Source organism: Odontesthes bonariensis, chromosome 4 (genome assembly GCF_027942865.1).
Source record: "Odontesthes bonariensis isolate fOdoBon6 chromosome 4, fOdoBon6.hap1, whole genome shotgun sequence".
Taxonomy (NCBI): domain Eukaryota; kingdom Metazoa; phylum Chordata; class Actinopteri; order Atheriniformes; family Atherinopsidae; genus Odontesthes; species Odontesthes bonariensis.
Window position 1 is genome coordinate 18099980 of NC_134509.1, and position 13032 is coordinate 18113011.

Consider the following 13032-nt stretch of genomic DNA (forward strand, 5'->3'; position numbering starts at 1 on the left):
TATGTATTTTCCCCTACTGTGATGGTCAATAAAATGTGATAAACTCCAGATTAAATGAAATCTAAAATTTAACGATGTTTTACTTTTTCTCCAATAAGATCAGGAAGAAGTGGTCCGATATGAAATTGGCCACAAAAAAGGTTGCAGCTCTCCGACGCAGCATGTCACAAACGGGGGGGAGGAGCTCCGATCCAGGTTTGGATTTGAGTGCCTTGGAGGAGAGGGTGGCTGGCCTGATCGGAGCTACGTCTTTTTTCCTTGAATAACAGAATGCTTACCAAAAGTCAGAATCGCTGAATAAGTTCCTCTCTCCTCCTGAGCGCTCTTGGCTGTGCAGGCTGGTGGTAGGGAACTCTGGGTACGGGGTCCTCTGGATGTACATCTGGAAACGGCACTCCATGTTTTTGGGCAATGTATGGAGAACCCCGCATGCAATAATAATATTGCATACCTTTTCAGGCGTATATAGAAGGGTTCCCCCCGCAGCCGAGAGACAGATCCACCTGCCCTTTAGGTGCCCTAACCTCTCCACAGTGCGCAGTGTTAAAGCGCCTCTCCTGTTTGGTGTGAGGGTGCGCGGTTGAATAATGAGCCATCACTCTTCCAATTACGGAGTTGTACTTGTTTAATTTATTTAATTTGCGTTTATGTTTATATTTATGTTGAAGTCAAATAAAACATGGGCCTTCTTTGAAGTGATAAGTCTGTAATTTTAACCTAGGGATTTGTTGCGACTCATGAGGCACGCACTAGTGACGCTGCTGTGTTGCAGTCACCGCAAGTCAAAATGGAAAAGTGCGTACACACCCTCAGACCTTTCGTGGCGATTTCATCTTTCCTGCGCTCACGATGGATTTGATAAACGCCAACCTTTGCGCAGAAAAGAACGTACACACAACCTACGCACGCTTTTCGTCTTACGCAAGTTTGATAAATGAGGGCCAGTGAGTCCACCATGAACTCCTCTGGATACCAAAGTGTTCTAGAGTCAGATGTGAGGCCATCTGTCCGACAGCTAAAGCTTGGCTGAAACTGGCTCATCAACAGGACAAAGATCCCAAACACAGCAGCAGATCTACAACAGAATGTGTGAAGAAGAAAAGAATCAAGGTGTTGCAATGGTCCAGTCATGGTCAGAATCATGAAACCAGCTCGCCTCATGTCAACAGGGTGGAATCCTCTCATAGCTCCATCACAAAGGATAAAAACATCATGTGACCATCTGGTTTCGTGACTCCGCACACAGATCAGAATCCAGTAAAACCCCTTTAGCTGTTGTAGAGGATCAGTTGGGCAGCATGACAGAATCTGCAGAGCTGATGTGATGACTCGTGTCAACATGGAGCAGAAACAGACGTTTTCATCATCTTCATCACGAACTGAGAGCAGAGGAAGGACCAACACAGGAATATAATATGATTTTAAATAAAGGGCTCAGAGTGTAGTAACAACATAAAACACTCAGCTGTTTACTTTTTCCTTCCATGTGCTGTGTTTCATCTTGTAACTTCTGTTCATACTCTGAGGGCTGCCGTGAAGACACTAAAGGGTCCCTGAAAATGACTCTAAGCTTTCGATCTGCTGCAGTATGTATCACTGGATCTGAGCCGTCCTCCACAGACACCTCTGCAGCACCTGCATCCTCCGCCATGTGGACGTACTGCTGGGTCGTGGTGTCGAAGGCTGAAAGACAACACACGCACTTACACGTCCACGATGCTGCGCATGACTCATCCTCTCCTGGCAGACTCCCTCAGACAGCACACAGAGTGCGTGTGATGATGCAACAACCAGGAAGCAGCTCCACGCTCGGGCCTCAGCATCATGTTCGTGTGTCGGCGCTCTTTGGCCCGGCGGCGTGGCGTGGCATTGTGTAACTCACGTGATCAGGTTCATGATCCAGGTTATGTCTGATGAGGATTTCTTCTGCAGTCCGAACAGGCTTAATAAGAGTAATTCATGCAAACATGAACCTCAAAGTGTTGTTACACTTGTGCGCTGAGTGACGGGACAGCCAGGCGCCTGAAGGCCACAGAGCGAAGGGGTCGGGCGGGCAGCAGCTTTCTGAACAAGCTCCAGAGGTCTGATGGCGCCAGCAAGGAGCGAGTTGCAGTAGTCCAGGCGGGAGATGACAAGAGCATCACCATGCTGTCGCACCGTGTCTTCACATAAAAGTTACAATTAGAAAAGGTCCACAAGAAAAAGATTATTGAAATATTCAAAACAGCTTTCATCAATATTTGATGGCTTTGCTTCTGGAATTGTCATGTTTTCATGACCTTTAAATGAACCTGTTATATTTGTATGTGTCACAGGAGAGCGTCTGTTAGAGCCATAGGCCAGCAGAGGAGGAGGAATTAGAGGCTGTGGGTGCTGCTTTTTAAATTTTCAGAAATGGAGGATCGTTCCTGTTATGTTATTAAATCGCTCTCGTCAGAGAAGAGAAAACATGAAGCGGAGGAGAGAATTCAGGATAGATGAAGGCAGAGAACCAGAACATTGATGCTGCTTTTACCAGATAGAAGTCACAGATGAAGAAGTACATCAGTGCAGGAATCTGCTGTAGGAGGTTCCTGGGTTCTCTTTGTACATGTCTGGGTTTTCCAGCTTCCTTCCACCATCCCAAACACGCTTGTTAGATGAACAGACAGCTCTGTAAGGTGTGAATGTGAGCACGTACGGTTTGGTTTGTCTTGTGTTGGCCCTGTGATGGACAGGTGACCTGCCCAGGTATACCATCACTCTCACCTGGTGATGACAGGGTCAGACTCCAGGCCCCCATGACCCTGACGAGGACGAGGCGGCTGTAGATCATTTGAGATGATTGCCATCTCCAACTTAGCACTCGACCTCTGTTTCCTTGTAAAACTGAGCCTGTGTTAGACTTAGAAACCGATCAAATGGAAACACTCCGTTTGACTCGTCTGCTACTCATCTAACTGCAGATGAACGAGCTCCCGTCTGTGCGTGTTCACAGAAGGTTAAATGAGCGATCAGACGAGTCAACGAGCATGTTCGCTTTCTCAGGATTGTGAAAGGTTCATTCCTGCTGGGGAAAGTTGTTGCTGCCTCCAAATGCCAAAGTAAAGCTTGATGATCCTGAAACAGTGTCTGCGTGTTGGTGAACGGAGGATGTGTGAGAGTTATTCTGGGAAATGTTCCTTCATATCCCAACTGACAAACACACACATGCACGAGTGTAGTTTCAGGATCATCAAGCTTTGCTTTGCTTTGGCATTTAGACGCTTCTCCCCCATTCACCCCAAAGAGACGCACACACACACACACACACACACACACACAGACACACACACACACACACACACATTGTTGTGGCACATCAGCACAAATTGACTCTAAGTTACTGAAATACCAGCAGGGCTGAATGTTGAGGGATTAACCAGGTGATACCGACACATCAAACTGACAGAAAACCGAAAGAAAGCTTAATGTATCAGGACATTAGTGAAAAACTAAGTGAACCCCTGATCCAACAGCTCGTAGAAGCACCTTTAGCAGCAGTAAGTTGAAATAATGGTTTCCTGAACCAGAAGACATATTTTATTTTTTCATTGGTTCCTTTTACTTGTTTCAGTAAGCCGTTACTGGTTAGGCAGCGTCCCCTCAGTGTATTTATTCTCTGGTGTTTCTTTTTCTGACCAGTTGTCCTTTCAGTTCCACTCAGCCTCATTTTGTCTCTGCAGCACTTTGTTTATTAAAAGTTTATTTGTTCCTCCTTCTTCCTGCCTCTGAGTTTTGGTCCTCCGCTGCTGACTGAAATGACAGAAGCTTTCCTGTTTTCACAGCTCACTTGCTGAGCTTTTATAACTTCAGTTTACATTGTGTTCTACTTCCAGACATCCACATCCAGCTGTAAGAATGTAACATTTGTTTTTCAATGACAGTGTGAGTTGGTGTAAGGAGATGGACAGTGCTGCGAGGGCACGGCATGCACCCATGTCTCCCTCCGACTTTCTGGACAAACTGATGGGAAGGACGTCTGGATATGATGCCCGTATCAGACCGAACTTTAAAGGTATTTATGAAGCACTTCTTAACTTGAACACATTCTTCTATAACTGGGGTTGATTATGATTGTAGCTTTTTCCATGCAAAAACGTTTTGAGGTTAAATTATCTTTCAAAACATTAGAGATGAATAAAGTAAAAGAATTTCACCGAGCTTCTACTCCTCTGTCATGGAAGTTATTGTGCAGAATATGGTTGTGTGGTGAATGTGGTTTTTTTTGTATCTTAGCAACAACTTAGCTGACGATGTCACATGATGATGTCCTCCTTTCCTGTTACCGCTCTGTCTGCAGTCTCTGTCTGCCCGGATAGTCTTAAAGCTGAGCAGAGAGCTGTTAGAGCTGTTCCTGCAGCCAGGTCTCTGCCTGATATTCCTACTGTGTCCTCATCAGGGCTCCAAGCTCGTCCATTTCATCAGTGATCTCACATTTCCCATGATGATCAGGGGAAGAAATGCTTTAACCTTCCTCCTCCTTTTCCTCCATTTTGTTCCTGCTAATGATCCTAGACGTCTCTTCTTCAGTTCATCTGAATTTGGGGTCTTATTCCAGGCATTGCTTGGGCTTTGGAAAGCTCAGTTAGCTGCTCCGGCATGCAAAGAACGATGTAAAAAGCAGAAATCGTTCCACAGCTTCCAAACAGAAACAGAAACGTGTTTCAGAAATCTGTGTTTTCACAGAAAAAACTCAAGAAGATGCAAAGAAAGACGCAGTTTGTCCAGAGCTGCTGCAGCAGGCAGTGGTGCCAGAAAGTTACACTTTGATAAGATAACAGAAGGAAAAAGAGAAAGCTGGCTCCTACACCCCTGCCTGCATGTTGCATCTATCGAACGCGTAGTGTTAACTCCCGAGGATGTGCACACCAACGCTCTAAACCAATGCAGGACATGAGAGGCAGCCTTCAGACACATGCAGACAGGTGACTAAAACAAATACAGTATATTCCAGGCTAACATCAGAAGAAACGTCTACAGAACAAGTTTAATTCACTGAATGAGTCCACTGGTAGTTACGGCCTGGAGTACCTGATGAATTGGACATAAACTGGATTTTCTCTAGTTTTTGGTTCAGTTTAAATTCATTAAAGATGTGTGAAAAATGTTAATGAAGTTAACCTTTCCCAGCTGGAAATGCTTTGTTTTGAGGCGCACACTCTGGATGCATGAACACACCCGCCGAAAGCTGAACTCTGTACAGAAAGTGTGTTCATTAACCTAGAAGGAAAAGCCCACGGTGTGTTTGAGTAGTTTCTCTTATAAATGCTGTAACATTTCTGTTCTGTCCAGTCTAACCAGTCTGTGGCCTCCTGCAGGTCCTCCGGTCAACGTTTCCTGTAACATTTTCATCAACAGCTTCGGCTCCATCGCTGAGACCACCATGGTGAGTGGAATCCCAGTAAATTACCCAAAGTTGTTTTTCTTCAAGGGATGTTCTGACCTTAAATGATTTAAGACACTTTCCATAATGAAAGATGAATTTGTAGGTTGGTGAGCCATTAAACATGGAAATGTTGTGTGCATTTTACATGTGACCGCTGAAAGGCTTTTTGCACTCTGCAGCTGGTTTCAGAGCACATTTGTCTTTGAGAGAACGACATAAATAGATGCAGGAAGTTTTATGTGGAGGGCTGAATGCTTTGGGTCGCACTCGCTGCACAGACAGGCTGCTGCTGGATCAGACGGCATTAAGTCAGAATGTGGTCTGAGGGCAGTATTGATGGTCTGAGACGGCTCGTCTGCCTGCTGAATATGGTGGAAACTCTTCTGTTTATTTATGAACTGCAGCTTGTAGGAACACCTGCTGATCTGAAGCCTGTAGCCTGATGGGCTTTTAACACGCCCATGGCCTCCCTGATTAGTATTACATAGTCTTTGAAATGAGATCAGATTAAATCAGATTTTTCATGTCAAGCAAAGCTCAGTTTAACGAGTTAACAACTCTTTTACCACCTCAGGAAACTGTGATTGAGGGACGCAGAGGAACAGAATCACTGGTCGGTCGGAGGCCAGTCTGTCATGAAAAATGCTGGCTAGTTTTTTTTCCTGGGACTGCAGATGAGCTCATGAGAAATGTTAATTTCCCAACCAAACATACGTAGTTATCTGGGTAACAGCACGGTCGATATGCCAACAGCAGAGTTCTGTGGTCCGTCATCACAGAACAAAGCGAGCCCGATACGCTGTGATGGATCCTCCGATCTCCAAATGCTGGACGTGAAGATCATCCACTTCATTATCTGCAGCCAGATAGCATTAGGCTGGTAGGGTGAGGGCCACCAGTTAAGGATGATTTAGCTCGAAGTCTTACCTCATGGTTCCATCAGATGTAGCGGTAACATTCTGGCTCCAACATGGCCGAGTTTGACCATCAAGCAGCTCCTTCACACACCAGAAGTGTTTCAGGTTCTTTTCACAGACAAAATCACATAATTCTCTGTTATCACTCTGTAGTTCACCTCATTCTCAGGTTCAGTTGTTGAAAACAGCTTGTGCTGTTGGCTGATTTATCTGTGCAGCTGCAGTAAACCAGTCGGTGGCATTTAAATACAAAAGTTCTTGCATTTCAGGCTCTAACGTAAATCCTGACAGTAGATTTACCGGAAACTGGACCACAAACCATTAAAATGTAACTATGTTTGATTGTTAAAGCAATCACAAAATGTTCTTCATACTCTGTGAGTTTAATTTGTAAAAGGAAGGCCACAGAGCTTAAAAATGTGTCCAGAGAGGAAGTCGCGGTGACAAATAGAGATAATGACAGAGAGAGGCAGACAGAAACCAGAGGAGACAGATGAGCAGACAGGAATAGCAGATGTGCAGTGAAGACATTTACTGACTCTGACAGCAAATACTTTAAAGTGACAGGAAGTCGGTCCAGGCTGCACACAAGCTGCTTCGTGCATCGATATTATTCACACACGCACGTAGGATCAGAGTTTTGTGTGTTTTACAATATAATGTATTAAACTCGCAGAGATTCGGTCTACTTTTCACTCGCAGGAGGAAACGGATGTTACAGCCACTTCATCTCCTCCAGGATTCAGGAGAGCTGTCTCAGCCTGTTAGGAGTCGCCCAGCCGGTGGCGAACTGCGGGACAAACAAGCGCTAATTTCAGTTCATGGAAAACAAAGTCTGCTTCAGAGAAACTGGTGGTTGTCATCCAACCCTGCCTCCAGTACGAGCTGAGTCATCAACAGGGATGCAAAGCAGCCAAGGTGGCCCTCAGTATTTAATGTATATCAGTTCATTCCTATGTGTCGTCATGTGACCGCTCTTATTTAGATTAGCAGGTGCTCAGTCAGCTAACTGTCAAATGTATGCTGATGATACAGTAATTTATGTGTCAGCCAGAACATCAAGCACAGCAGCAGACGTCTTGACTAAGGAGATGGAATATGTATCCCGCTGGCTCAAAGACAACCATCTCACTCTCAACATCAAAAAGACAGTATCTATGTGCTTCTCTATAAGAGGAAAAGCCACCTGTTCCATCAAAATTGACCAGGACACAATAGACGAAGTTAATGAATTTAAATTTTTAGGAATCATTTTAGACTCTCAGCTTAAGTTTAACAAACACATTAAGAAACTCACTGCAACACTCCGAACAAACCTGAACTGTTTCAGAATGATAAGGCATCATATACCAGTTAAGGCAGCCTTATTGTTCTTTCATGCAATGATACTCTCTCATCTGTCCTACTGTACCACCGTATGAAGCCAAGCCTCCCAGACATCAATCAAACCTATTCTATCATTATACAAACAGGCATTAAAGATATTGGATCAGAAACCTAAAATGTGGCACCATTGCCTCATAGTAACGAAATATAACCTCTTAAGCTTTGAGGATTTTATGAAGTTTTCTTTTCTTAAATTGATTTTTAGATGTGCAAATAATCTTGCTCCTGCTGTACTGTGTCCTTTTGTGAGAAAAATAAGCACAAAAAGGGTGGCCACCAGGGGAGCAGTGAATGGCAACTGTATAGCAGAGGTGCGCAAAACCAGTTTTGGACAGTCCAGTTTTTCAGTTATTGGAACTCAAATATGGAACAAATTACCAAATGAAATAAAAACACAGACTGAGTTTAAAACATTTAGCAGAAAAGTGAAACACTGGCTGAAGGAAAACCAAAACTGTAATCATGATGTTACACAATAGATAACACACACACATGCACACACAACACATACAGTTCACACACATTATATTGTTTTTCTTTTGACCAAGGTTTTAATGCTAAAGGATGCATGTTTTAAGATAACATGCAATTGAATATTTCTATGTTGTATGTGATTTATATGATGTTTAATTAGAATAGGAAGCCTGATCAGGGACTGGGGTTGCAAATTAGTCATCTGGCTACAAACCTTTTTATGTATTCACATCTGCAAGTTTTGTCATGGCCTTTGCCATGTCATGTTTGTAATAATGTGCACTGCATTGTCCCTGCCAAATAAACTACAAATAAATAAATATTATGAAATGACCAGATATGAGGCCTTGATATGAGGCCTGGTTTCTACATACGTGAACGCCTCTGATTGATGGAAACATACATTTGTCTGTAAGCCAGTAATGATGCTGCACTGTCTGTCGCTCTTACGTAATGAGCTGAGCTGGTCGAGCTTCTCCAGAGACGGATGAGTGGATGGATGATTGAAGCGACAAGGTCTAAGAGCTTTCTGCCCCACCGGGAGTTGTTCTCACGCATACACCATTTGTATGTTTGTGTGTTTTCCTGCCAAGAAGGAAATGTCACCAGAACAATATTGCTTTAATTTGACTTCTATTATTTATTGGGCCCATGTGAATGTTTTATGGCACGCGTGGATGACCTGGCTTTGTTTTTTTTTATGGCTTCTGATCGGTAAATAACTGCAGGGAAACATCATTATCATAGTTCATCTTGTTTTGGTGTTAGTTTAAAGGAGATTTCATGCTTACAGGAAGGCGGTGAAACAAAGAAAAATAGCTCCAATTAGCCAAAAACCTGTCACCTTTACTAATGAATGTGTAGCTGCATTACTGTGACTATGTGACTAATAGATTAACTTGTCAAAAACTGTGTTTGTATTAGTATTTAATGGCTTTGCTAAATTAATTGTCATGTTTTGTGTCCGTAACGTTAACTATTTATATCTGTTTGTAGTGAGCGGCCATAAAAAGCACGTAGAGACGAGTGCAGATCAGAGAGAGATGAGGAAGAAAGCAGAGTGGTTATAAAAGCTGTCTTAGGACAGGTTTTAGGGATCACGTTTAAGGATTGGAGGATCTTACTTATCTTATAGTTCAAAAACAAACAAACAAAAAGAAAAGGAGGAGAGGATTCAGATCGATAAAAGCAAAAAATAAGCAGAGTTTCAGTTTTAATTTAAGCTGATTCTGTTCCCTCCAGGTTGTTCAGCCTACAGATACAGTTTGTTGGGTAGTGGGGGGACATTCAATGAGATGGCTGCTATCTCCAGCTTGACCACTAGGTGTCAGTAATGGCTGCACACAGCACGGTTTACTTTGTCGTAATGTGTCGATTAGATCCAAGTGGAAATGTTTTTTTCTTCAGTTTGATGATGGAGACGGTGAGTGACTGTATATTTAAAGGGTTTTTCCCGACCAGCGGTTGTCATCCTGACCCCACAGCGGTGGAGTTGTTGAGCTGAGGGTTGTACTTTCCTTATAAACGATGGTTTATGACCAAGGAAGCTGGATTTGTTCACGTCTTCTTCCACTACTCTGGCTATCACCAGATAACCAAACCGCTTTAAATGTGTTTGACAAATGTGCCAAATCAATGATTCAAGATCAACTCGCTGTGGCGACCTCTGATAGAGGGAGAGGCCGAAAGAAGAAGAAGAAGAGTTTTAAACGTGTTTGACAGTTAGAAACACACCACATGTGTTTTTGGTTGTGGATAAAATCATTTTAATGTTAAAGAAATCTCAAGTTTCTTTATTCAGTTGAACGCCATGTAAACAAATGCTTGTAGGAAACTGAGATGTGGTCATAGCAACCACAAACATGTGGAGCTGAACAAAGATCTGAGATCATGAGTTACCAGCACATCCGTCATGAGTTAAAGCTTCTTTCTGTTGAGTGATTTAAACTGAGAGTGAGGTCAGAAGGTCAGCTGATGGAGGACGTGAAACACAGTGAGGTTACACTGTATAGATCCTGCGTATATGCAGGAGCCATATGTCACATTAGGATTAAGACCATCTGTGATGACAGAACAGTGACAGAACGTCAACACGTCAGTCTGCTGTAATGTCAGCTGCCTTTAACTCTGTGAACTACTTTCATGCACATGCTGAAAGGACAAAAGAGACTTCTTTTAAAGAATGAGTGCTGCACTTAATGAGGCAGAGTAGTTTTAAGTCTCTGATGTTGCCAGAACAAACACATCTGAGCCCAGTTTTTCTTTACAAAACAATTGAAATAGATAAATGAAGATGGGAGAGCTTTGTGGAAAACTTATCTCAGATGCTTCCATTTCCCTGCTCTGAAGTTCAGGCTCTGAGAGTTGGAACTGATCCCTCTTTGTGGCTCAGTTTCTTCAGTCCTGCGTTGAACTGAACCAAGTTGTTAAAACAGTGGGATGAAAAGTGGCTGCTGCACATCCACAGTCTTTAGCTAACTCTGCTGGAACATTAGCCTCAGATAGAGTTTATACACTGGGCTCTGATATCCTCTGAGGCTGCTGCTGGATGGAAGATGCATGCTCCTCAGTGCAGCTGACAGCAGAACATTTCCACCAGAGGCTGGCTTCATCCGTCCAGCAGGGTGGATGTGAGTGGGCGGGGCTTAGCAGAGGAGGCCGAGTCAACTTAACGAGTGACGTACTTTAGAAATGATAATCAGTTAAATGAGGAACTTTCAAACAAAGGGGAACTAAATAAATACCAGGGTTGTGTTTTTGGGGAGTTTTACACCTGCTAGTGACTATAGACGCCCTGATATATGCTCCCGGGAACAGGAAGAAGAGAGTTTTACACCTCGGACGCCCTGATATATGCTCCCAGGAACAATATGTCACCTTAACTCATTTGTGGAGCCTGTACTGTGGTGGCCTGAAATACATGAACCTGAAATAAACCCAGAAATAAGTTGTGTGTTATAATATACAGGAGAGGTTCAGAGTTAATGTTTTAACACACATACAACCACAGAGGGCTCAGGGCCAGGTAGGTTCCCTCGGGTCAGAGCTACACGCCATTGACCATAAACAGATTTACCACCGTTAAACTCTTTTTTTCAATCTCTACATCCCTTTTAATCCATCCTGTTTGTGAGAGTGTGTTCGGTTTATCTGTCTGCCACAGGTTTGTTCTCACTGAAACCAATTCAATTTAAACTCTGTGTCAGAGCCATTCTGCTCTTTTAAGCTGTAGTTTGAAGTCCTAAAGCTGCATTTGGGAACCCATTATTGAAGCCAGCTTGTTGCAGACATGTTCCTATTTATAGAGCAGCAGACACAGATCATCATTAGCATGCATTTGGGGTTTGTGTCCTGCCAAGTGTGAAGATATTTGCTGCTCTTTCAGCTCTGTTTTCTGTGTGGGATGCTGCTCACTTAATGGACTTTGGGTTTATCAGCTGCAGCACACAGCTGAGAGAAGAGTCAGAGCTCCATGAAACCACGACTATGACCTAAAAGATACTTTAAAGCTCTGTGGAACTGAAGGCAGCTGAACTGCTGATGATCCGTGAAGTTCTTACTGAAACTTTAACACTGAACATGGTCATGAGATCAGTTCATTTGACGTTATTGTATTCCTCATTGAAGCTCAACGGTTTAATCTGGACAAAGACAAAGAAACTCGTTGGATAACATGTTGCTAACTACATTTACAGACTTTTAGCATCTTTTTAGAAAGTATCAACTGAAAATGTATTTTGAATCAACATGAATGACTTTATGTGAAGGGCAGTCGCCATCTCTGCTTCAGGCACAGAGAGGAGGACTTATATAATGATCATATGGGCGCCATGTAGCAGAAAATAAGTTATTCTGTTACTTCTGATCTAATAACAGTAACTGAAAATATTAGCAAAGAACCAACGCCCTCCCCATGGGTCGGATGGAGGTCAGATGTTGATGCCATGATTACGTGAGAAGAAAATAAACTTCAGGAGGTCATGAAGTCAGCAACGCCATGTGAAGCGTAAAAGTGGCGTCCATGAGGGCCTCATTGTTAAGTCTATTTTAATTCTAAACACGGTCATTTTCTAATTCCAACCAAGCAGTTTTCATTTCTCATCCCCCTCAAGCAGTGATTGACATGTTTGTTTTTTTGCCTAAAGCCAACCAGGAAGTGACAAAGTTACACTGAGTTGCGTTAACATGTAACCAAGGTAACCAGCCAAATGAGTCCATTTGGTGACGGCCTCCTTGTACAAAGAATGTATTTTAGCCCTAACTAGAATCTTTATCTAAACCTAACCAGGCTATGTGATGGTGTAAGCCAGCGGTCCCCAACCGTTTTTGCGCCACGGACCAGTTTAATGTCAGACAATATTTTCACGGACCAGCCTTTAATGGTGAGAGCCGGTCGCCGCATATTATGCAGAGTGGGCTTGGTGCATGGGAATCACCTGTCACGATAAATCCATATTTTAAGTAGGTCTCCTGGTGTTATCTGTTAAATGCAGCTTTCTTTTTCTTAGTGGTCATAGGTTCTTCTTCTGTGTCATCACTGGGCCTTTTCCTCTTTGCAAAGAAACTTTCCAAAGTCTGTTTTTTACTCATTTTGCTAGCTTGTGGGTTTAATATTAGCGTTAATGTATCACGTGACCGAGACAAGCATCTTGACACGTGTCAAGAGTGAGTCATAGACGGATGCAACGGAGAGAATTTGGTTATTTTTCAAAATAAAACATTGGGCCTCATGCAAGAACATTTTCGTATTTTTATTCTAAATTTCTCTTACTTTTTTCGTACGAAGGTCTCGTACGAACACTCCACGTCAGATTCAACAAGCGCTCTTAACTTCGGAAAAAGTGTGTA

The 13032-nt window shown here is 43.1% G+C and overlaps 1 protein-coding gene across 1 annotated transcript in view; it reads left to right on the forward strand.

The window, feature by feature from the left end:
- glra3 (glycine receptor, alpha 3) overlaps positions 1–13032 on the forward strand; it is a 74850-nt gene that overhangs the window by 14153 nt on the left and 47665 nt on the right. Inside the window, exons 2-3 of the mRNA XM_075463293.1 lie at positions 3906–4036; positions 5340–5407. Of these exons, the coding sequence (XP_075319408.1) occupies positions 3906–4036; positions 5340–5407 (199 nt within the window). The remainder of the gene's footprint in view (positions 1–3905; positions 4037–5339; positions 5408–13032) is intronic.